Source organism: Monodelphis domestica, chromosome 7 (assembly GCF_027887165.1).
Source record: "Monodelphis domestica isolate mMonDom1 chromosome 7, mMonDom1.pri, whole genome shotgun sequence".
NCBI classification, from domain to species: Eukaryota; Metazoa; Chordata; class Mammalia; order Didelphimorphia; family Didelphidae; genus Monodelphis; species Monodelphis domestica.
Window position 1 is genome coordinate 9,718,972 of NC_077233.1, and position 27,192 is coordinate 9,746,163.

Consider the following 27,192-nt stretch of genomic DNA (forward strand, 5'->3'; position numbering starts at 1 on the left):
TATTTGCACCACTCAGTCCTACAAAGATCTGTGGAAAGTCCTATAGAAATATATAAGAGAGTTGAGATTATATAGGGGAAAGTCTGCTAGAAAACATGGGCGAGGTTGGGGCCAAGTATGGATGGAGAAGGTTCTCTGGAATAGAGAAGAGCTTCCTCTTCCTATGAAACAGAGATTAAGGAAGGGAAAGATATTAATGATGTGAGATAAGGGACATATTAGAAGAGATTGCTCTTGGTGAATGGTCTCATTCTTTTTTTGTTGGCATATAAGGGCAAGTATTCATCATAGAGAATGGCATGAGAGGTTCATTTGGGGATGTAAATAGATACAAAAACTATTTGTAAAGACCTCTGGGGTGAGGGTAATAGTGGACTTCTTAGTAGGTATAAAAGCATTGCCTTTAGTGAGAGACTAGTTGAGATCATGATTCACAAATGTGTAATGGACCCAGTAGGCATAGTTTAGCTATCGACTCCAATTCTGTTCACTTGAATATAAGTAGGAGCAAAAGTGTTGGCGGTGGCAGTGTTCCAGGGTTGAGGTTTGGCATGACATGATTAGTAACAGAACAAGGTTGAAAGAAATTCAGATACAGAATTTAATTGATTCATCAAAGGGTTGAGATAGGGAAGAATAGTCAGTGTTGACTGATAGCCTGGGAAAGAACTTAATTTAATAATGCTTATTGATTTATTGGTTGATGGAGAAACATAAGCTATGGACACTGAGTATTAAAAGGTAACATGAGGCGGTCACCTGGGAGAATGAGCATGCCTTGCCATTCTTTTTTTTAAATTTTATTTAATTAGCTAATTTAGAATATTTTTCCATGGTTACAAGATTCATTTTCTTTCCCTCCTCTCCCCTGAAACCCCTCCCGTAGCTTATGTGCAATTCCATTGGGTTTTATATGTGTCATTGATCAAGACCTATTTCTATATTATTAATACTTGTAGTAAGGTGTTAATTTAGAGTCTACATTCGCTGTCATGTCCCCATTGAACCATGTGATCAAGCAGTTGCTAATGCCTTGTAATTCTACTTTCACCACTAACTCTGTTGTGATTTTGGGTAGTCCCTGAACCTATTTGTACACCTGATTCCTCAACACCAAAATGAAAGTACTGGGTAGTCTCTTAAGTAATCAATGTCCAACCTTTTGCAATGTTCCTGGCAATAAATGCTACAGAGAAGAAAGAAGCCAATAAGGCTAGAACAATCAGGGTAATATTGTAAGAAATGGGGCTCCAGATGGACTTTGAATATTAAGAAGATGTTTGATAGCATAGAGGCTTGAGGAGGAACTTTCCTGGAAGGAGAAGATCTTTTCTGGAACTTGAAGAAAGTTGTAAAGGTAAAAATACATATGGAAATGAATCTGTGACAGGACCAGAGATTTAATAGTGGGGAAAAGTGAGAAATGAAGTTGTTAATGGCAGCTTATGTCAGGATGTAAATGGCTTTGTTTGCCAGTCAAAGGCAATTGGACTTTTTTCTATAGGAAAAGGGAATCAGTGAAGATTTAGGGCAAGTGACAGGGCAAAGGCCACATTAACATTAGAGAGATGAATTCATATCTCAGAGGATTTAATGCTGAGACTCTTTACTAAAAGAATTTCTTACCATGAGAAGGCACATTGATTATTTTTACAGGCTCCCAGTTGTGGTCCTTCTTCACTGTGTATTGGCATAGGGAGTGAGAATCAACTTGATTTAGAACTATAGCCATGCATGGCCCTCTTTGTAGGTGGAATACATCCTGAGAATCACCTAAAGGGGATAAGATTCTAAGATTTCCCAAAAGCTTTCTTGCCATCCAAATGCTTCTCCATAGATTATTCAATTCCAGTCAATCCAATGAGCAGTACCTTAGAAATCCTGGAACAATTAAGTCTAATGGAACTTTCTTATAGCCTGACCAACTTCATTGCTGAGGCAAAATGATAGAACTTTCTGTACAGTTCACAAATTCCTCTTTTCTCATTTGCTAAGCCACTGTGATGCTATGTATTGGGTGTACAAAGACAGAGTGGGCTGCACATATCCATTGGGAGATGAAAAAGGAAGTACATTGATCATGAGTAACTGATACATTTCCTTTGGGGAAATCAGCCACCTCTGGTTTCCTCCTGACTTCATTGGCATTCTGAGCTTTCTGGATAATTTAATTACCTGGGAAATCAAAGGACTCATAAGAGATCTCAACACAAAAAAGAGCTCGGGGAAAAGGGAAAAAAAGAAATTATCATGTCTTTCTGTTGAGAACTGGCATACAATTCATTTTTCAATAAATTAAATTTCTAGTTATAGGGAACAATAGCCTGGAAGGTTTTGGTCCTCTTAGCATTGTTAACTTTCTGGGAAATGCTTTGGTCCTGGGAAGATTAAGATGTCATTTAACATAATGCATAGCATGCATCATCTTTTCAGTGTTCTGTATGCTAGGAAACCTTCTAAGGGAGAGGGGTCTGAAATAGTTAGTGTTCAGATACTTCACCCATGTGATCATGCATGCTAGAGATAGCTGAAGGTTAATCATAAATGCCCACATGAAGGTTGAGGCCATTATTTTGTGGCTATTTTTTTTATAAAGTGCTGGAATTAAAGCTTTACTCACATTATATGTATTCACATAGATGTATATATTCGTATGATTTTTTCCTGTGCACATTTTTGTTTTAATAAAAATACTTTCATCTCTTTACTTGCCTAGAAATGATAGTCATCAAGTAGAAAGAAATAGAAAAGATTTGATTGCCTAAAAGAATTAAGATCAGTACAGTTTCTCATGGCCATGTATATATTTCCAGGAAAGCATCAGAGTATAATAGAACATAGATTTGGAGTCTGAGGACATCCTTTGAATCCCTGTTCTGCCATTATACTTCCTGTATGGCTTTGGTCATGCCATTTGAATTCTCTTAGTCTTCACTTTTTAATCTCTAGAATGAGTGAGAATGAATTATATCTAAGGTGCCAAACTCCCAGTCTGCCTGAATGAGTTCTGAACCAGATTCAAATGTAATTGGGGAATATTTGGTGAAATAAATTGAAACACAGTCAAATATAGAAAATGTTAATCTGTGGTTTTCTGAGTCAATATAATATCTTCAGGGATCCGTTCCTATTTGAGTTTGACATCACTGGATTAGATAATGACTAAGAGCATACCAGCTATACATCTGAGATCCTATGCTAATATGTATGGTTGATCTCAACTTCTACTTTCTCCTAAATCAGTAGATACTGGAAAGCTTCCTACCTTGGTTTCTTCTCTTACCCTATCCCCAACCAAGGAAATAGAACCTTTTTTTAGAAATAGTAGAGGGGCAGCTAGTTCGTACCATAGATAGAATGCTAAGCCTGTAACCAGAAGGATCTGGGCTTAAATCTGGCCTCCTCAGATAGGTGCTAGATTTATGGTCCTGGGCAAGTCACTTAACCCTGATTGCCCTAGCCTTTGGCCCTTTTCTCTCTTAGAACTGATACCAAGACAGAAGTTGTTTTTTTAAGTAGTAAAAAGATCAGTATAAAGTAGGTGATGCTGAAAGGGGCTAATAGAGTGTACATGAGGTCACAAAAGACCAGCAATATGAGCTTCTGAGTTTGTCTCCAGTTGATTCCCCAGAAAGAAGGTTTTGGTGGGATCTTCTTGGACCCTGAGGTGGGTCCCCTCATTCTGATCCTTTTCTTGCTTCTCTCTTTGTTTCTGGTGATAATTGTTTCCAAAATGAAACAAAATAAAACACATGTACAACATTTCTTTTTTATGTGCTAATAAACTCCCATTTTTAATAGAGTGCCAGCCTGTGTTTAATTTATTAAGGTGTCAGACTTTAGAATCTAGTAATTAAATTTTCCTATGTTGTATTTATTTACAATTTCTTCAACAAGATCCCCATCTTGTGAAGCAGTTTAAATGCTGAAGAGAAGAGTCTGTTCTTTATCCCAGAAGCAAAAAGGAACTGTTAAAGGGTCTTGTGTAGGAGGTCTTGGTTGAAACTGTGCTCTAGGAAAATCAATTTGGTAGCTCTTAGGAAGATGAATTAGAAGGGTCAGAAAATCAGAGAATTAGAATTAGAAGGTATGTTGGAGAGTGAGTCAAATTCTCTTCTCTTAAATAAATGGAAACTGAGGTATAGGGAGGAAAATTGATCCCAAATTAAGTAGCTAATAGGAATCTGAGATGGAATCCAGTTAAGTCTAATTCAAAGGCAAGTGTCTTCTCTACTATATCACATGATTAAAGCAGAGTGAACAATTAGGAGACATACAGTGATTCAAAGAGAAGGAGCTAATGGCCATTATTGGTATGTTGGTCATCTGACAGCTAAAAGATGGAATAAATATATTAGCTATAGAGGAAGTAGAGCTGACAAAGCTTGGCAACTGATTCAATATGATGAGGGGAGGTGTGGAATAGAGGAATGAAGAGTTGCAGTTGATTCCTAGGTGGTAAATGTTTGTAACTGAAAGAATGACTACCTTTGAAAGAAAAAGGGAAAGTTAAGAAGAGATATAGGAATGGGGGAGGAACTAATAACTTTTGTTTTGGAAATATTGAGTTTAAGATGGCAGTGTGGAAATCAGATGAAGATTTTGAGGTGCTTGTTAGAGGTGTGGGAATTGATGAGTTCCAGAAAGATGAGTTATGCAGATTTTGGAGTCATCTGAATAGAGATCTCTGAGAAACCATATTGAAGAAGAGGAGAAGACCCAGGCCTAAGTTTGAGGTAGCCATGGAAAGACCACATAAGGCATAAAGATAGTGGCAACCACATATCAGAATACGGATGAATAATAGTCCCACAGAAGAGCCTAAAAACAAGAGGTCAGACAGGTCAAAAGAAGATCATGAGGGTGTTTGACAGTGCAGAGATGTCAAGAAGAATGAGTAAATTAGTAAAGGGATCACTGATGACTTTGGAGAAACCAATTGTGGACAAGCGGTATGAGGAAGAAACATTGCAAAGGAGTAATAAGTAGGCATTTTGCTAGCTGTCCTTCATCAATCATAAAATCATCTGGGATTTGTAAACATTAATATTAAATAAATCTTCAGAATACTCTAAGGGATGAATTTTTAGAAAAACATGAAATGAGTATTTTGAAATGATATAATTATATTTAGCCCCAAAATCTCCACCAAAGCCACAATTACTTGAGAGAAGTATACACTGTATAAGAGAGCATGACATGATATTGCCAAGGATCCAGGAAGAACTGATTTCAAGGCTTATTTCTAAGATATACTGACTGTTACTCTAGGTAAGCCTCTTAACCTTTCAATCCACTGAGATAATTCTGTATTCAAGCCAAAGTTGCTTAGGTCTTGAATAGCATTTATAGATCTCCCTCAACAAGAGTTCCTTATCCTAATGAAAAGTCACCTAGGTGGTGCCTGGATAGAGTGCCAGACCTAAATTCAAAAAGACATATCTCCCTAAGTTCAAATCTGGCTTCATACACTTTTAGCTGTGCCACACTGGACAAGCCAATTTACAATATTTGTCTCAGTTTTGTGATGTGTAAAATGAGCTGGAGAAGGAGATGGCAAACCAGTTTGGTATCTTTGCCAAGAAAAACCCAAATGGGTCAATAAGAATTGGACACAACTGAAAAATGACTAAACAATGACAAGAATACCAATGAAATCATAGGGTCAATTCCTTTCCTTAATCCTTTCACCTAGGAATGCTCATTTTGTATCTTTCTATTAAAATGAACTTTTTTTTTCCTTTTAGAGCAACTCACATATGGACTGTAATAAATATAGAATGATCAAAATGCCCATAGAAAATCCAAATCAGATATGGATATATTGTTATAAGTCACTCCATTTGATTTCTCTTTCAGTATGAATATTTCAATGCAGTCCTGATTAATGAGCAAGATGAGGAAGGAAAATATTTGGAGCTGGGGAAGGAATTCATCTTGGTTCCAAATGATCATTTTAACAACTTGCCTGTCAACATTAGCCTGAGTGATGTTCAAGTTCCAACCAACATGTACAACAAGGGTAAGTCTGGTTTGCAAACATTTGGTACCTGGAATGAGGGACTCTAGCTGGGAGGACGCAGGGCACCTATGCCTGGTGAATTAAGACTAGGTCAAACCATTTGTGGTGAGTTAGACAGAGATCTAGGTAGAATCTATGGCTAGATGAAAGTAATTTTGTTTTTCTTCTTACAAATGATCTCTATCATTCCTATGCCTTTTAAAACTGTATTTGATTCTATCTATCTATCTATCTATCTATCTATCTATCTATCTATCTATCCATCTATCATCTATCTATCTATCTATCTCTCTATCTATCCATCCATCCATCCATCCATCCATCCATCCATGCATCCATCTCTCTCTCTCTCTCTCTCTCTCTCTCTCTCTCTCTCTCTCTCTCTCTCTCTCTCTCTCTCTCTCTCTCCATCCTTGCATCCATCCATGCATGCATCCATCCATGTATCCATCCATGTATCCATCCATCCATCTATCTATCTATCTATCTATCTATCTATCTATCTATCTATCTATCTAAATATCTGTTTCTGTCTATCTGCTAACCTATTTTTAAATGAAGTCTCTTGAAGGGAGAGTTGTCTAGTTCTTTAATTATTAGATACACATGGAGTCATGCTTAGATCATGCCTCTAACATGTATTAGCTGTTTTACCTCTCTAAGCCACAGGCAACTGTCTCCAATAGATCTGTTGTTATAGAACAATGTGATCTGTATTCATACAAATAATTCCAACACATATGAAATGCTAATGTCTTGATTTATTGATCTAAATGTCAGGAAAATTATAAATGTGAAATGCCTGGGCCTGTCTATCTTTAGTTTTCAATATGGAGAAGAATGATATGAAAAATAAACTTGGTGAGGCCAGGGTTTACTTCCCATTTTGCCTTTATATCATCAGTAGCTAGCATTAAACATACATTTATTAAATGCCTACTATGTGTTAGGGGTTATACTAGGAACTAGGGATATGATTAAGAATAGATAGTTACTACTCTCAAAGACTTTAGGTTGTGAACTCTTCAAGGGCAGGGATTGTCTTTTGCCTCTTTTTTGTATCCCTAGTGTTTAGCAAAGTGCCTGACACATAGTAGACATTTAACAAATGTTTATTAATTATTTTGATTGACTTTTGAATGACCAGAGAACAACTTCACACACACACACACACACACACACATATATATATATATATAAAATCATATAGAGAATAATTATAAAGTAATGAAATACAAGATTGTTGAGGAGGGACAGCAGTAGCACCTGGGGAAGGATCAATGAAGCTTTCATAGAAGTTGTGCTTCAACAGTCTTCAAGAGAGCTAGGGATTCTGTGAGGCAGAAGGAAGTAGTGAGTGTATTCTTTCTACAGGGGACAGCCAGTTGCTTGGAAAAGGAATAAAGAGATGAAGGAAAATTTATTTATTTAATTTAGAATATTTTCCCATGATTACATGATTCATGTTCTTTCCCTTCCCTCCTCCCTCCCCATCTCATAGGCAAAGAGCAATTCTACTGAGTTTTACATATCTCATTGATCAAGACCTATTTCCATATAATTGATATTTGCACCAGGGGGATTGTTTAGAGTCTACATCCCCAATCATATCCCCATCGACCCAGGTGATCAAGTAGTTGTTTTTATTCTGTGTTTCTGCTCCCACAGTTCTTTCTCTGGATGTAGATATCATTCTTTCTCATAAGTCCCTCAGGATTGTCCTGGATCATTGCATTGTTGCTAGTAGAAATCCATTACATTCAATTGTACCACAGTCTATCAGTCTCTGTGTACAATGTTCTCCTGTTTCTGCTCCTCTCACTTTGCATCAGTTGCTGGAGGTCATTCTAGTTCACATGGAATCCCTCCAGTTCATTATTCCTTTTAGCACAGTAGTATTCCATCACCAACAGATACCACAATTTGTTCAGCCATTCCCTAATTGAAGGGCATCCCCTCATTTTCCAATTTTTTGCCACCACAAAGAGCGCAGCTATAAATATTCTTTGTACAAATCTTTTCCTTATTATCTCTTTGGGGTACAAACCCAGTAGTACTATGGTTGGATCAAAGGACAGACAGTCTTTTAGGGCCCTTTGGACATAGTTTCAAATTGTCTTCCAGAATGGTTGGGTCAATTCACAACTCCACGAACAATGCATTAGTGTTGGTGTGCGGAAACTCTTGATGAAGGAACAAGCCACTATAGGGATTTGTATGAATACTGATAAGAGCATGTATGGAGTGATAGTTAGCTGAGAAGAAAGAAGGGGGGTGAGAATGAGAATTGTAGTAGTGGAATTAGTGAGATTTGGCAACTGAATAGATGAGTTACTGAGTGAGAGAGAGAAATCAATCATAACATTCATAGGATAAACCTGGGTGATTGCAGGAGTGGTAGAGCAGGCATATTTGGAAGAGAGGAGATAACTTCAGATTGGAGACAATGAATTTGAAATGTCTCTGGAACAACCAGATTGAATTATCCAAGGGATATTTGCTGATAAGGACCTGAAACTCAGAAGAGATTATGGACTGTATATATAACTCTGGAAGTCATTAACATAGAAATGATAATTAAACTCAAAGGAACTGAGGAGATGATAGTGTTGAAAGAAAATAGAACCTGGGGAGAGTCTTGGAGAAAACTTCAGGTGATGTATGAGTTATGGATGATCACCTAGCAACAATGAATCAGCCAGACACATAGGAGAACAAGAAAGAGTAGTAACTTGAAAACCCATATCAGGAGAGAGTGGTCATTATTGTGAAATGCAGCAAAGGGGTCAAGAAGAAGAAATCTGAGAAAAAGACCAATAAATTTGTCGAAGTGATCACTGGTAAATTGGGAGAGAACAGTTTAAGTTGGGTAAGGAGGTCTGAAGCCAAATTGCAGAGGGTTGAGGAGTGAATGTGAGGAGAGGAAGTGGAAGTGTTGACTATTATCAGAATTTTCTAGGAGTTTGTCTAAGAAAAGATACAGGAGTGTATTCCGAGGAGTTGATAGGGTCTAGGGAAGGTTTAGTCTTTGCTGAAACCAAGGTACCTATGTAGGTAATAAAGAAGAAATAAGTAGAGAGGGAGTGATTGGAGATTAGAGAGGGTGTGATTGGGGTTGCTATCTTCAGAAGAAAGATTAGCCCAAATGCATATGATCTAGGAAAGGAGGACTACCAGATTATAATAACCAGAGAAAAAGGAGAGAGTGGGGGAGAATGTCGAGACATTTTGTGATAAAGAGGTGAGAGAAGCCAAATGACCTTGATTTTCTAAGGAAAGTTAAGACCCTTGCTTGAGATTAGAAGGGGAGAGATACATATGAGAAGCTTGAGGAGTAAAGGTTTTCAATCTCTTCTTCAGAAAATGAGTTAGGGAATTAATTTGGGAGGAATAAAACAACTGCCTTGTTGCTGCAAGAGGCCAACTGATGTTACATAGCATGAATTTCTAATATACCCAGTAACAATAATTGTGTAACATCCTTTATCTAAATTTAGTGGTTTGTGAGTTGGGTTGGTGGGTAGAGGTGATAAAAGGCCAAGGTCCATATTTGGCAAGGGATGAACAGAGACACGACAAAGGGTGGGTGCTTTGAGAGTTGAAGACATTGAAGAATGGAATCGATTTCTCTAGAATGGATATTGGCAACGGAGGAAAGTGAAATCAGAGCAATGATAATGGCCTGAGAAAGTCCAGAGGGGTGGAGACTTTAGATGTTAATATGAATTAATAAAGTATCCTTCCTTTGTTTAGGAGGGCTGAGGGCATAGTGAGAGATGCAACTAGTGTCCAAAATGGCAGAGGGCACTGGGCAGGAACTAGGTCACCTTTACTAGTTTCTTCAAGAAACCTAGTTTCTCTGGGTAGAGAGCTGGTGATGGGATGAGGGGGGACATTGGTAGCCTAGACAACACTTTACATATAATTAGTGATTAATAAATACTCATTCCATTTGATTGGATTAGGATTGTGGCAAGAATCCTGAGCATGAGCTGCCAGATCTCCAAATCTGCATATGATGCTTTCTACCTGTATGATAACAGGCAGGTTCCTTTACCTTCTCTAAGACTCAGTTTCTATATTTACAAATGGAAATGATAAGGCTACCTCACAGGGTTGTTGGTAGAAAAACTTTATAATTACATAGTTATATGTAAATAATATTGTTATTGTCTGAAATAAGCCATCCACATAATGGGGAGTCATTAAGGGGATTTTGAAAGATATTCTTTGCCTCAATATAATCTGCACTCAGTTTGCAATAGAACCTCCAATGTCGACTTCCGGTTAAGATGGCGGCTTAGAGAAAGCTAAAGTTCAGATCTCCGGAAAACCCTTCCCGACCGATCTCAAACTAGAAGCTCCTAAGGCTCCGAAATTCAAAACGATCAACAGCACAGACCCTGGGAACCCTCCTCCTGGACCTGGACCCGGTTCAAAAGGTACGGCTCCCCTTAAAAGCCAGAACCCGAGATCCCTCGGACCTCAGGGGTAGGAGCGCAGAGTCCAAGGCTCCCGGAAGCGGCAGCCGCGCCGGGCTCAGAGAGCAGGGTCTGAGGAACAACAACCCTCAGGGTCTTCTACCCAAGTCCCAGTCCGGGTGAAAGTTACTGCCTGGGGCTTCCGCTGCAAAGAGCTGGTCGGTCCGGGTGAAAGTTACTGCCTGGGGCCTCCGCTGCAGAGAGCTGGTCAAAACAACAGCAACCCTCAGGGCGGGCAAGACAGCCTCACGGGCTGGATCCTGCTATCCAAGTCTCAGTGAAAGTCTGTGCTCTCGGAGCTTGGGGAAGCGGCAGCCCATCCCCCCGCAGGCCGACGAAACAGCCTCACGGCCAGGGATTCTGAAGGCAACTTCCGGAAATCGAGCCAGGGGGAGAGTGTGGCCTCGTGGTCCGACCCTTCCATTCCAGTTCCAGTGAGGCATATTCAGTTTAACCCAGGGAACGCTCATAGAACCAACATCTGCCCAGGACTAAAGCCACTGATCACCAGACAAAGACAAGAAAAGCCAATCCTCCACGTTCAGAGATGACAAATTCCACAGAAGCACAGAAGCCCCAAAATACCAAGAAAAATAAGAAGAAAGGGGCGACTCTGGACACATTCTATGGAGCCAAAATACAAAATACAGAGCAGATAGAAGAAGATATACAAGAAAATTCTCCAAAATCTTCCAAAGGAAATAGAAACTCTCCACAAACCCATGAAGAATTTGAATCAGAAAGGACCAAAAAGATGGAAGCCCTCTGGGAGGAAAAGTGGGAAATGATGCAAAAGAAATTCACGCATCTACAAAACCAGTTTGACCAAACTGTAAAAGAAAACCAGGCTTTAAAGCAAGAACTAATAAAGCAAAGCCAAAACACCAAGAAATTAGAAGAGAACATAAAATATCTCACCGACAAGGTGATAGATCTGGAAAACAGGGGGAGAAGAGAAAATTTAAGAATAATTGGACTCCCAGAAAAGCCAGAAATAAACACCAAACTGGACATGGTGATACAAGATATAATCAAAGAAAATTGCCCAGAGATTCTAGAACAAGGGGGCAATACATCCACTGACAGAGCTCACAGAACACCTTCTACCCTAAACCCCCAAAAGACAACTCCCAGGAATGTAATTGCCAAATTCCAAAGCTATCAAACAAAAGAAAAAATCCTACAGGAAGCCAGAAAAAGACAATTTAGATATAAAGGAATGCCAATCAGGATCACACAAGACCTTGCAAGTTCTACGCTGAATGATCGTAAGGCATGGAACATGATCTTCAGAAAGGCAAGAGAGCTGGGTCTCCAACCAAGAATCAGCTACCCAGCAAAACTGACTATATACTTCCAAGGGAGAGTATGGGCATTCAACAAAATAGAAGACTTCCAACTTTTTGCAAAGAAAAGACCAGAGCTCTGTGGAAAGTTTGATACCGAAAATCAAAGAGCAAGGAATACCTGAAAAGGTAAATATTAAGGAAAGGGGAAAAATGTTATCTTCTTTTACTCAAACTCTCTTCTATAAGGACTACATTTATATCAACCTATGTATACTAATATGTGGGGAAAATGTAATGTATAAATAGGGGGTAAAGAAAGACCAAATAGAATAATGGTTCTCACACAAAGATTCACAGGGGAAGGGGAGGGGAAGAAAACTCCTATAAGAAGGAGAGGAAGAGAGGGGGGGGTTTACTTAAACCTCAATCTCAGGGAAATCAACTCTGAGAGGGAAAAACATCCAGATCCATTGGGATCTTGAATTCTATCTTACCCAACAAGGGTAAGGAGAAGGGAAAACCAAGGGGGGGAGGGGGAGAGGGAGAACAAAAAGGGAGGGAAAGAGAGGGGGGAGGGGGAGGGAACAAAAAGGGAGGGACTAAAAAGGGAAACATCAAGGGAGGGGACAAGGGGGACTGATTCAAAGTAAATCACTGGACTAAAAGGTAGAGCCGAAGAAGAAAAGGTTAGAATTAGGGAAGGCAATCAAAATGCCAGGGAGTCCACAAATGACAATCATAACTTTGAACGTGAATGGGATGAACTCACCCATAAAACGTAGACGAATAGCTGAATGGATTAGAATCCAAAACCCTACCATATGTTGTCTTCAAGAAACACACATGAGGTGGGTTGACACCCACAAGGTCAGAATTAAAGGATGGAGTAAGACCTTCTGGGCCTCAACTGATAGAAAGAAGGCAGGAGTGGTAATCATGATATCTGATAAAGCCAATGCAAAAATAGACCTGATCAAAAGGGATAGGGAAGGTAATTATATTTTGTTAAAAGGGACTCTAGACAATGAGGAAATATCATTAATCAACATGTATGCACCAAATAATATAGCACCCAAATTTCTAATGGAGAAACTAGGAGAATTGAAGGAAGAAATAGACAATAAAACCATACTAGTGGGAGACTTAAACCAACCATTATCAAATTTAGATAAATCAAATCAAAAAATAAATAAGAAAGAGGTAAAAGAAGTGAATGAAATCTTAGAAAAATTAGAATTAATAGACATATGGAGAAAAATAAATAGGGATAAAAAGGAATACACCTTCTTCTCAGCACCACATGGCACATTCACAAAAATTGACCATACATTAGGTCACAGAAACATAGCACACAAATGCAAAAAAGCAGAAATAATGAATGCAGCCTTCTCAGATCACAAGGCAATAAAAATAATGATTAGTAATGGTACATGGAAAACCAAATCTAAAACCAATTGGAAATTAAACAATATGATACTCCAAAACCGTTTAGCTAAAGAAGAAATCATAGAAACAATTAATAATTTCATCAAGGAAAATGACAATGGCGAAACATCCTTTCAAACCTTTTGGGATGCAGCCAAAGCGGTAATCAGAGGCAAATTCATATCCCTGAAAGCTCATATTAACAAACAAGGGAGAGCAGAGATCAATCAATTGGAAATGCAATTGAAAAAACTCGAAAGCGATCAAATTAAAAACCCCCAGCAGAAAACCAAATTAGAAATCCTAAAAATTAAGGGAGAAATTAATAAAATCGAAAGTGATAGAACTATTGATTTAATAAATAAGACAAGAAGCTGGTACTTTGAAAAAACAAACAAAATAGACAAAGTACTGGTCAATCTAATTAAAAAAAGGAAGGAAGAAAAGCAAATTCACAGCATTAAAGATGAAAAGGGGGACAGCACCTCCAATGAGGAGGAAATTAAGGCAATCATTAGAAATTACTTTGCCCAATTATATGGCAATAAATACACCAATTTAGGAGAAATGGATGAATATATACAAAAATACAAACTGCCTAGTCTAACAGAAGAGGAAATAGAATTCTTAAATAATCCCATATCAGAAATTGAAATCCATCAAGCCATCAAAGAACTTCCTAAGAAAAAATCCCCAGGGCCTGATGGATTCACCTGTGAATTCTATCAAACATTCAGAGAACAGTTAACCCCAATACTATACAAACTATTTGACATAATAAGCAAAGAGGGAGTTCTACCAAACTCCTTTTACGACACAAACATGGTACTGATTCCAAAACCAGGCAGGTCAAAAACAGAGAAAGAAAACTATAGACCAATCTCCCTAATGAATATAGATGCAAAAATTTTAAATAGGATACTAGCAAAAAGACTCCAGCAAGTGATCAGAAGGATCATTCACCATGATCAAGTAGGATTCATACCAGGGATGCAGGGCTGGTTCAACATTAGGAAAACCATCCACATAATTGACCACATCAACAAGCAAACTAGCAAGAACCACATGATTATCTCAATAGATGCAGAAAAAGCCTTTGATAAAATACAACACCCATTCCTATTAAAAACACTAGAAAGCATAGGAATAGAAGGGTCATTCCTAAAAATAATAAACAGTATATATCTAAAACCAACAGCTAATATCATCTGCAATGGGGATAAACTAGATGCATTCCCAATAAGATCAGGAGTGAAACAAGGATGCCCATTATCACCTCTACTATTTGACATTGTACTAGAAACACTAGCAGTAGCAATTAGAGAAGATAAAGAAATTGAAGGCATCAGAATAGGCAAGGAGGAGACCAAGTTATCACTCTTTGCGGATGACATGATGGTCTACTTAAAGAATCCTAGAGATTCAACCAAAAAGCTAATTGAAATAATCAACAACTTTAGCAAAGTTGCAGGATACAAAATAAACCCACATAAATCATCAGCTTTTCTATATATCTCCAACACAGCTCAGCAGCAAGAACTAGAAAGAGAAATCCCATTCAAAATCACCTTAGACAAAATAAAATACCTAGGAATCTATCTCCCAAGACAAACACAGGAACTATATGAACACAACTACAAAACACTCGCCACACAACTAAAACTAGACTTGAACAATTGGAAAAACATTAACTGCTCATGGATAGGACGAGCCAATATAATAAAAATGACCATCCTACCCAAACTTATTTATCTATTTAGTGCCATACCCATTGAACTACCAAAATACTTCTTCACTGATTTAGAAAAAACCATAACAAAGTTCATTTGGAAGAACAAAAGATCAAGGATATCCAGGGAAATAATGAAAAAAAACACATATGATGGGGGCCTTGCAGTCCCAGACCTCAAACTATATTACAAAGCAGCAGTCATCAAAACAATTTGGTACTGGCTAAGAAACAGAAAGGAAGATCAGTGGAATAGACTGGGGGAAAACGACCTCAGCAAGACAGTATACGATAAACCCAAAGATCCCAGCTTTTGGGACAAAAATCCACTATTCGATAAAAACTGCTGGGAAAATTGGAAGACAGTGTGGGAGAGACTAGGAATAGATCAACACCTCACACCCTACACCAAGATAAATTCAAAATGGGTGAGTGACTTAAACATAAAGAAGGAAACCATAAGTAAATTGGGTAAACACAGAATAGTATACATGTCAGACCTTTGGGAGGGGAAAGGCTTTAAAACCAAGCAAGATATAGAAAGAATCACAAAATGTAAAATAAATAATTTTGACTACATCAAACTAAAAAGCTTTTGTACAAACAAAACCAATATAACTAAAATCAGAAGGGAAACAACAAATTGGGAAAAAATCTTCATAGAAACCTCTGACAAAGGTTTAATTACTCATATTTATAATGAGCTAAATCAATTGTACAAAAAATCAAGCCATTCTCCAATTGATAAATGGGCAAGGGAAATGGATAGGCAGTTCTCAGATAAAGAAATCAAAACTATTAACAAGCACATGAAGAAGTGTTCCACATCTCTTATAATCAGAGAGATGCAAATCAAAACAACTCTGAGGTATCACCTCACACCTAGCAGATTGGCTAACATAACAGCAGAGGAAAGTAATGAATGCTGGAGGGGATGTGGCAAAGTAGGGACATTAATTCATTGCTGGTGGAGCTGTGAACTGATCCAACCATTCTGGAGGGCAATTTGGAACTATGCCCAAAGGGCGACAAAAGAATATCTACCCTTTGACCCAGCCATAGCACTGCTGGGTCTGTATCCCAAAGAGATAATGGACACAAAGACTTGTACAAAAATATTCATAGCTGCGCTCTTTGTGGTGGCCCAAAACTGGAAAACGAGGGGATGCCCATCAATTGGGGAATGGCTGAACAAACTGTGGTATATGTTGGTGATGGAATACTATTGTGCTCAAAGGAATAATAAAGTGGAGAAGTTCCATGGAGACTGGAACAACCTCCAGGAAGTGATGCAGAGCGAGAGGAGCAGAACCAGGAGAACATTGTACACAGAGACTAATACACTGTGGTATAATCGAACGTAATGGACTTCTCCATTAGGGGCGGTGTAATGTCCCTGAACAACTTTCAGGGATCCAGGAGAAAAAAAAAACACCATTCATAAGCAAAGGATAAACTATGGGAGTGGAAACACCGAGAAAAAGCAACTGCCTGAATACAGAGGTTGAGGGGACATGACAGAGGATAGACTTTAAATGAACACTCTAATGCAAATACTATCAACAAAGCAATGGGTTCAAATCAAGAAAACATCTAATGCCCAGTGGACTTACGCGTCGGCTATGGGGGGTGGGGGGGAGGAAAAGAAAATGATCTTTAACGAATAATGCTTGGAAATGATCAAATAAAATATATTTAAAAAAAAAAAAAAAGAACCTCCAATGTCCAGATTTTATCTTTATAAGAAGAATAATAATGATAATACATATTGTTTTTATCCTTGCAGTGACCTTTCTTTTTGATCTTCATTTTAAAGATGAAAGAACTAAGGCTTAGAGAAGTTAGCTGTTTATTTGAGATGAACAGTTTTAAGTTTTTCATGAGCTAATTGAATCTGAAATTTGGAAAGGAAGGGTCTTGAAAGATCTTTTCATTCAACTGTTATGGTGACAAGAATCCTGTCTATACCATACCCCAGCTCCAAAAAATGGCCACTATATATTTTCTTGAAAACTTCTGCTGAGAGGCAACCCCACATATCTCCTGGGATCACACAATCTACATTGGCAATGTTCTTTACATATAGATGTCAGGTTCCTCTCTAATTTCTCCCCGTTACTCTTAGTCTTGCCCTCCGGAGCCAAGGAGCACAAGAATAATTTGTCTTCCATGTCATGCCAGCATAGCAATCATGCCCAGCATCATCTGCCACATAGGCCATGGGTTAGCCAATTCATCTACTGGAGGGAAAGAGGACGTGTATTATAAGGGGGGAAAGGGGAGAGTCTAGAGAACTTGTCTTCCAGACCCAGAACCATCACTTCCGTAACCATGGGAAGGTTTCCTTTCTTCTCTGTGGCTCAGTGTTCGTGTCTGAGGCAGCATGAGAACGCAGGCATTCCTCATTCCAGGAAGTGGACTTCAGTCCTTTATGATGCAGTGCTCTCTTGTAGAGTATAAGGCCCAGATCTGGTGACCCACGGCAGGAGAACCCCTTTTAGGCAGAAGGGGAAAAGATGGCATAGCCGGATGACTCTAGTCTTGGATGCCGAGTACGCATCATGAGGTTGCGCCTGGCCATTGAGTGGCAATGATCCAACCATTAAAGCTATCTTGTGAATTAGGTGAGGCAGACATGTTGCCATGAAATTGGCAGCTGTTAATGCACTCCTCTCAGGGGATACGGGCTCTCAAATGAAGACTGAAAATGAGCAAACCCCTATGGAGCACATTTTAAGACAAAATAATTAAGGAAGATTTTTTTATATGGCAGTGGCTTAAAAGTTGCAGGAGCAATGAAAGATTTGAGTGAGTTTTCATTGCACGGCATGTGGAATGCTCCTGGTCTGACTGCACTTTTCCTTAAGGAGCTTTAGATCGACTGCTATCTCCATCCTTGATCTTCCACACCACAGAAAGGAAGTCTCTGACGATTGCCCGGCAGCATTAGCATGGCCAGCATGAAACCATGTTCAATTTCACCTCAGCTAGATATCAGCTCACTCATCATGGCATTCACAAAGGTCTCCCAAGTAAGCTTAAATCTCCTGTTAAATGGTCCCTGGGGCGTCTTCCTATCTCCCATGCACAGAGCAAGTCTGTATCCCCTGGGGACCTTCTAAGGGACTGACCACAGTCACCTGGACTACTCGATACTGTCTGGACAGGAAAGGAGTGATCAGAAAGAGGATTTCATGAAAGTGGCTGCATTCATTTTGTTTCATTCAAGCTATGTCCAAGCAAACATTTTTTTTTTGCTGTTGGAAAATATTCTATTGTTCAGCTCAGAATTGTCCTGTTGATAACCCATTCTTTAAATGTATGCACAAAGCTTGGACACTGCCTTCGATGAATCCATGCTGGTCAGTTTGTCTCCCACAAAGGGTAGATTTGCCTGTTGGTTGACCGCTTAGAGTCCAGGGCTTGGGTACTGGCTACAGTCTTGTGCTAGACATCTAGTTGATGAAATCTGAAGCCTCTATGTGTTCTGGATTATCCAGTGTGACTTCTGTGTTCAGCCTATTGCTATACAAAGTAGGCTTATCTTGACAGTGGGCCAACAGCTCTCTTTTCTTTCTACTTATTCTGTTTGTACATTAAGAGGTGAAATAGATGGCAGATTCATATCAGTGGTCACGTGGAATCAATGCAACCCACAGTTATTGATCACCTAGTATTTTCCAGACACTCCACTAAGTGCTGAGGATATACACACAAACAAAAACTAAGAATATTTCTGCTCAAGGAATTAAATATGCAAACAAATATAAATAATTTACAAAATAAATCCAAAGTGTATTAATGAGAATGAGAACCAATAAATGGGTTAATTAGGAAAGGCTTCATGTATAGATGAAAGCCATTAAAGGAATTAGAGATTCATTAGAGCGCAAGGGTGGGGAAAATGGTGTCAATGGGGTTTTTAGCCCTGCAAAGACCTTTCTTTTTAATATTCATTTTCTATAGGAAGAAACTTAGGCTTAGAGAGGCTAGCTGTGTAGCCTGTCAATAAGATAATATATATAGGGAATGCTGAGTAAAACTATTTGCCTTACTGCCCAAAGATGCCCATCCCCTCTACTTGTCCAGATGCTGGCTCTCTAATGTTGGCCCTTAGAACATTTTTTTGAGTTTTGGTTGCTTCCACAGCCATGAAAGATTCTTTAGGAATTACCGTGTATTTCCATAGGCTTATATTCCCCTTTCCCCACCCCATTAAGGAAAAGTTCCTCCTGAGAGGTCCTTTAGTGAGGGTGAGACCTTTGATTGTCTCTAAGGGCAGGCTATAACATTTGTGAATCATATATGAAATAAAGAGAGCTAATAGGCTTTAGCAAAGTGATCACATGAGTCTAGAGGCCAAGGGACAAGGATGTAGAAAAGTTAGTACCACTACCTTTGTGGTATCCTGCCAAAAGCCATCCTTTCCCAAACTGGCTTTGGTCTTAGAAAGCTTAGCACCAGGGAAAATCAAGCATAATGGAGCATTGGGGGAAAATCTTGGAGAACTGAGTTGAGGTGAGGAGAATATCAAAAGACAAAAATCCTAAGAGGAAAAGAAAGAGAGAAGTTAGAAAGGAATGTGAGTATTATTAAGGGAATAGAGGGTATGTGAGCATCAGGTAGCCCATCCCAATCCTGTCCTTGTTGCCTTGGTGATAGTAAAATGATGACGGTGATGGTGAAACTGATGATGTTACAGAAATTTGAAATTTGCAAAGCACTTTACATCACTGTCCCATCAGATTCTCCCAATAACTCCTTTGTGGGTTAGTGCTACAATATCTCCTTTTTTACCAATAGAAAACTGAGACTGATAAAAATTAAAAGACTTGTTAGTAAATATCTGAAATGGGATTTGAACACAGGTATATTCATGCCAAATCTGGCTGCCTTTGTTGTTTTTAAACCCAGGAGCTAGCTATTCTCTCTGGTCTCTACTACAGGATGGATGAGTGGCTATATATATGGTAACTGAGGTAAATGGTCCAGTGTTTTTTACCCAAAGAACAACCTTGTTCATTTAAGCAGTAAACAAGATGAAATGAGGGAGCTTGGTATGGCTGTGTCATGGACCTGGGCTTAGACCCACCTCTGAAACCAATCATATCCCCCTGGACATTTCCCCAAAGCCTTTTGGATCTCAGATGACTCCCCAAGACACGTACACTAAGTTATAGATGGGCTGTGCCCTACGCCATTAACTGACTCACAGAATCCCAGTCCATGGCAGTATTGATATAAGGACACCTAAAACATTCAGTTGTAATGAGGTTTTTCCAGAGGGATCCTTAGGATGGATGGATAATTCACATTTCCTGTGCCGCCATATTGCTAGCAATATCTCTATACTTGAATCATGCATGATACTGGCAAGGGGGAAGCGTAGTGTAGCATCATGTAATAGAATGATTGTTAGGCTAGAATACAGATCTAGTTCAATTCAAGCCTTGATTAAGCTGTTTGTTTGGGTTTTAAGTGTAAAACAAGGTGTTTGTTTGATTAGTTGAGATTCCAACTCTGAGGATCTCAGATTTTAAGAAGAGGCCCTGGAGCTTTTTAGGAGGATTAACCATCTATGGTTGGGTTTGCTACATGCCTTGGGCCTGCCTACTTCTTAGCTGATGAAGTAGCTCTTTCACTTGACATTATAGTCTCAGGAGAAAATACTCTTACTAGAGGCAACATTCCTTCCATGTCAAGGCCAAGGATTTAGACAACCTTTGATCCAAATCCCCTTAGAGCTCATGATGGAAAAGCCAATCCTTTTTAAAATTCTTTTTATTTGAAAATTTTTATTTAATTAATTAATTTAGAACATTTTTCCATGGTTCCATGATTCATGTTCTTTCCTTCCCCTCCTCCTTCTTCCTCTCCCATAGCCAATGAGCAAGTCCACTGGGCTTTACATGTGTCATTGATCAAGATCCATTTCCATATTTATATTTGCATTAGAGTCTATCTCCTCAATTGTATTCCCATCGAACCATGAGATCAGGCAGTTGTTTTTCTTCTGTGTTTTTACAGAAAAGTCATTCCTAAATGTGCTCAAACAGGATCTTAATGGTCCTGTCTTGCCTTGACAGAATTGAAGCTCCTGAAAGTCTTGTATGTCTATCTTCAGTATTTACCAGAGCATTTAATAAATCTGATCTGCTTTATTGCCAAATTATTTACCCTCTATCTGCTTCATTAGACTGGAAGTTCCTTAAGGACAGCCACCATTTTTTTTGTCCTTCTTTGTGTCCTCAGCACTTATAACAAACAGTGCCTTGTCTATAGTAAATGCTTAATAAATGCTTGCTGGCTGACTGACTAACATTGTGGTGTTGCATAGAGAATAACAAGCCTCCTAAAAGAAGAGTCACTCAAGTGGAATTCCCAAGTTTCTTTTCCCTTAGAAAATAAATTTTGAGGGCAGCTAAGTAGTTCAGTGGATAGAGTTCTGAGCCTCTCTTCAGGAAGAATGCTCTTGGGGAGTTTGAATTATGCCTCAGATACTTAACAGTTGTGTGACCCTGGGCAAGTCATTTAACCCCTTTTGCCTTAGGTTCCTTGTTTGTAAAATGAGCCAGAGAAGCGAAGGGCAAATCTTTGCCAAGAAAACCCCAAATGAGGTCATGAAGAGTCGGACATGATTAAAAACAACTGAACAACAACATAGAACAACTTTAGACATGGTGCTACTCCTAGATCTTTGATACAAGAAAGCTCTGGGGTAGGTGACATGATCTCTATTCCTCTATAAATCCTCCACAAAACCAATGAAGTGTAATGTCCTAGGGAGTCAACAGTCATTTTTGCTATTTCATCCCCAGTTCCCAGCATAGGTCGGCACTTAATGAATGCTTATTTCCCTGCATTAAGTGCAAACTTCTCTAGTTTATCTTGTGTCCACTGTCTTAACTCAGAGGAGCAGCGATGGGCCATTACTTTTGATGCTGTGAGAAGAAGTCAGACAGCTGGCCATTCCAACATATTTGTGCAGGCCACTCCCTTCCCTGGTCACGAATCCCCCTTTGTTGTTCTGCTCCAGGCTGTGAAATATCCTCAAAGGCATCTCTTAAAAGATAATTTGCCTCACAAAACTTTCTCCAGTATTTTTGATGCCTGAGAAAGAAAGAGAAAATATTTTCCTGAGGAACAGGGCTCTGCTAGTATTTTTCCAGGGGATCCTGAAGGACATGAGCTTCTTGGGGTTGAATGCTTTTATTTCAGGGTCCAGCCACTCCAGACAGATATGTTCCCATCCCCATCCCCATCCCCATCCCCATCCCCATCCCCATCCCCACCCCCATCCCCATCCCCATCCCCATCCCCATCCTCCCTCTTTCATTTCATGCTATTTCTCCCATTCACTAGGCTATAGTTTTGTCTCTATAGAGAAGAAGAGAAAGCCAATTTAGTCCCATCAGGTTTTGTTAAGTACCTACTCTATGCTAGCCTCTGGGGACACAGAGAGAAAATGGAAAACAAACAAATGTACATAATTTTGCCTTCAGGGAGCTTACATTCTTAGGATATGCACATAGATGAATTATTACAAGCAGATTTGAGGAGAAGGGAAGGACCAGGCAGTAACAACTAATTGTTCCCATGGGATGATAATGTATAGGTGTATTTGCACAAGGATGTATTTTTTTCTTTTTCTTGGAATCTTCACAGCTCTGACTTTGGGGGACCACTGGGAAAAAATGGATATGCTATGAGTTTCAGTTACAGCAAAAGCAATTTCAATTAAAATGCTCATTTCTACAGAAAATTTATTTGTGTAATGTTGAATTCTTAGCACACTAAAAAAGGTAGGAGTGGGTGCACCTAGAGGGAATAAGTATTGGTCCATGTGCCTCCTTCCTTATCTCTGGACAGTCTTTATGAGAATGATCTACACACTTATTAACAGTATCCTTGATGAAAATGTGAGCATTTCCTGAGATAACAGAGAACGGGCAGACTTTGGGAAATCACTTTCTGCAGCTGCACACATCTTGATCAGTATGATATTAGTAATTATGAGAGCTGACACTTTACCCAGGGATTTGTATCCAAAAGTAGAGATAACTTTGTTTAGAGATTCTCTGCTTAGAGCTAGCAATTGAATTAGCCCAGAGTGCCAACTGATTCCAAACTTGACACTCTCAGATTGCACTAATTCTATATTTAGGGTTTCTTTTTACTAAGAATCATTGAAGGATGCCAGCATCCTTCAGAGGCTTGTCTGGGATACTGAGAGATGTAGCCTTTGGCAATAGTGAGGGTCTGCTAGAGAAACAACAAGACTTCTTCAAGTGATTGCTTGTATATTGTAATGCAACATGTCATATCAGTCTAGAAGTCACCTAGTCAGTTTGGCAAATAGAGTCTAAACCTGTATTTACTAGACTCTTCCTCCTCCTATTTTATAATCTCATTTTGGCTTTCTCCTATTTTATCTCTATTTTCTTTCTGACTAGAGTTCTAAACTCTCAGGTGTGGGATATAAGTCTGAATACCAACTCAATCATGTATTACCTGTGTGATCTTGGATAAGTCACTTAACCTCTCTAGGCCTTGGTTTCCTTCAGTGTAAAATGAAGAAGTTGAATTAGTTAGCCTCTGAGGTTCTTTCTGGTTCATAATCTAAGATCCCACAATCTCTTTATTCTAGTTCTAGGTTAGTGTCATGTTACCCACCATGGTAGAGGGATTCTCCAGAGATGGAGAAGTCCTTCATATGCCTCCTTTGTTAAAGGCAAAGCTTTGGTTGTTTCAAGAGCTGCCAAAGACTACAAAGTCACTTCAATGAATTTTGTACCTACTCCAGAGGTTTGCCTAGCAATCCACACTAGAAAAAGAAAACTGATGAAGAATGCAAATTACCCAGAATATGACAGACAGTTGAATGGGCTGCCCATTGAGTCAATCTTTTATTGTATGACTTGGCAAGAGCACTGCCAATGGAAAGTGAGCTTTTCAGAATTGACAAGGAGGAGAGAAAGTCATTTCTTTGGGAAATATGCAGTAGCTATGCAGCAGCCTGACACAACATCCATTGTCTGAAGGCTGATATTCTAGATGATTCTGATTCATAGGATACCAACTTCATTCTCTGAAGAATAAAAATTGCAGGTGCTTCCTAGAGTCCTGGAGAGACATCTGTGAAGGACATGAGCACATCCCAGCAGGTCACCAATGGTTCTTTGGGCACCAAAGTGGGCAATAACATGCCAATTTTGAAAAACACTGACCAGTCAGAAAGGAAGAATGAGAAACACATGAGCAGTGAGAGTGATTCTTTCCAGAGATCACCAGATATCAAAGCACCTTGAGGAAGGCTTTCATTGTGTTCAGTGGGATGCCCACATAGGAAGGTATGGATAACAGTTGTACAAGATGGGTTGATTTTGGTATCTTTGGAGGGTTGATTTGATCATGGGTCCCTTGTCATATGGAAGCCTGGAGTAGACCAAGTGGGAAGTGTTCATTGTTGGGATTTTTAATTGTACCCACATTTTAGGATGGGCACTGACAAGCTTGGAAATATCCAAAAAGGGGACAATGTTATCATCAGATCTTTCTGCTAACCGTAAATTCCTCCTCTTCCTCCTGCTCTTTCCATGGATTTGGGAATGTTTTGGTATAGAAACTCCATCTATCCACACAGATAAGCAACTTGACTATACTATAGTTTGACAGTGTTGTCTTAGTCACCAAGAGGCTATGTGACTTTTCTAGAATCATCTTGTAAGTATGAATTAGAACTTGGGACTGAAACTAATTTACTGCTAGCTTGTAGAGCAGCAGCACTCAGCCTACTATGCTGTACCCTGTCTCCAGAGGGCAAGGGACGTTGAGCTTGAAGATACACATCCTAGGGATCAGCTAATGAAGGGACCTGGAACCCTGCCATCTTAGGATCATGGGAAGGAACATGAGATAATCAGAATGGAGAAGGGTTTGGAGGTTGGGGTGAAACCATGATTTCTGCCTTTTAATGGAAGGAGAAAGAGTGAAAGTGTGTGTGTGTGTGTGTGTGTGTGTGTGTGTGTATGAGAGTGAGAGTGAGAGAGAGAGAGAGAGAGAGAGAGAGAGAGACAGAGAAGGAGAGAGAAGGAGAGAGAGAGAAGGAGAGAGAGAGAGACAGAGAGAAAGAGAGAGAGAGAGAGAGAAGTAGAGAGAGAGAGAAGGAGAGAGAGAGAGAAGAGAGAGAGAGAGAGAGAGAGAGAGAGAGAGAGAGAGAGAGAGAGAGAGAGAGAGAGAGAGAGAGAGAGATAGAGAGATTAGACATATTAGACTTGCCCTACTTGTTGGCTTCAAAAGACAGAATTATCATTATTACCAGTGGGCAGAAGTTGTGATGAGCCAAATTCTGTGACTCTTACTCATTTCTGGACTGCTAAGCCAGGCTAAGAGGTAGCAGCAGGATAGCATAGTGCATAGAGAGTTGTACTAAAAGCAAGTGAAACTTGGATTTGAGTCCTGTTTCATATTGGCTGTATTACCCTAGATAAGTCATTCAACTTCTTAGGATACTAATCACCTCACCAAGACAAGACCAAAATTTGCAGGCAAACCTTCAATCTGCTTGGTACAGGAAATCTTATGTGAAGTTTCCTTATGAAATCACAGGTCTAATTTCTATCCCCATAAACGTAAATTAGAACTCAAGTTTCTTGATTCCCTGTTCTGTTTCCTCCATCTCTATGTGTTCCAAATCATTTCTAAGTGCGTTTTCTCTGCCTTGCCCTTCTTTAAAAGCACAAGAGAATATCCTTAATGTATAGCATATGCCAGTCCATATCCTTAGGCACAAGGTAGTGGGCAGTCAGAATTTCAGGATTCGGTTTAAATTCAAAAGACATCTGGTCTATTTCTCCTCGCTTGATTTTCCACCCAGGACCCTGTGTGAAAACATTAGAAATTGATATCGAGAGGAAGCAATGAAAATATTGTCTTCATCATTTTTAATCATGCCTGTATTGTCATTGACAGACTAGGCAAAAGATCTGCAATTTTGTCTCTGTGGATACCTCATGGGTTGTCATTTCTTCCACCAGGGTGGATCTCATCCTGTCTGTGTTTGAGTCCTAAAGAGCTAACTGAGGCAAAGATAGAGAGGTTAGTTGACTGGGTCCAGGGACACAATTATCCCAGAAATTATTGGAATCATGGGCATTGTGATTCCAGGATTCAGAGTAGGATGTCCAAGCTCTCTACCAAATATCAAATCACTAATAAAATGTCCTTCTTGGTAGCACATATTATGAAAGAGTAGTCCATTTCACAAGATTTGGGATTGTAAATCACATTGAAAATTGCATATTTCAGGGGCAGCTGGGTGGCTCAGTAGGTTGAGAGCTAAGCCCAGGGACAGTAGGTCCTGAGTTCAAATCTGACCTCAGACATATCCTAGCTGTGTGACCCTGGGCAAGTCACTTAACCCCCATTGCCTAGCCCTTACCACTCTTCTGCCTTGGAACCAATACACTATAGTGATTCCAAGATGGAAGGGAGCAGTTTAAAAAAATTGCCTATTTAAATTTTGCTGAATATGATTTTCTTTAATTTTTTAAGGTAATAACCTGGCTAGTGTTCCACTTGAATAGTGAAGGGCTTTGAGGGTATTTCCTGTAAGGAACTCTTGAAGGAACTGAGCATGTTCAGTCTGAAGAGAAGATTCAAGAGGGGTCAACATAGTTGTCTTCAAGTTTTTTTATGTAGAGGGATTAGCTTTATTGTTTCTATTTGACCCCAGGGGTCAGAAGCAAGAAAGAGGGATGGAAGTCCTAGACACCAATTGAAGATTGAGGTCAACAAAAATTAGAAAAAACAGAACAAAACTCAATAATTAGAGCTGTGCCAGCTAGCATCAAGAGGCGGTGGGTTCCTCTTCTTCGTGTCCTTTCAGAAGAGCTTTGACAATTACCTAACATTGACTATGAGATGGAGCTGGCTGCCAAGGTCCCTTCCAACTCTCAAATCCAATGACTTTCTCAGGCCCATCTGTTCATTATCCCACTGCCGAAATTTCTGTCTAAGGCCTTGTTGGGTGGGCCAGCTCTTCCTGGTCTTGACTTGCATCATATTAATTTGCTTTCCATTTTCTACGGCAGGTGGTACAGTGGAGAGAATGCTAGGCCTGAAGAATAGAACTCAAATTTGTTCTCAAACACTTATTGAGAGACCCTGGGCAAATCAGTTCATCTCTGTCTGCCTCAGCTTACTCCACTGTAAAATGGGGATCATAATATTACCTACCTTACGGGT

General features: G+C 39.4%; 1 protein-coding gene across 1 annotated transcript in view; it reads left to right on the forward strand.

Moving 5' to 3' along the window:
* CACNA2D3 (calcium voltage-gated channel auxiliary subunit alpha2delta 3) overlaps positions 1 to 27,192 on the forward strand; it is a 1,058,263-nt gene that overhangs the window by 387,611 nt on the left and 643,460 nt on the right. Inside the window, 1 exon segment of the mRNA XM_016424623.2 lies at positions 5,860 to 6,022. Within this exon segment, the coding sequence (XP_016280109.2) occupies positions 5,860 to 6,022 (163 nt within the window).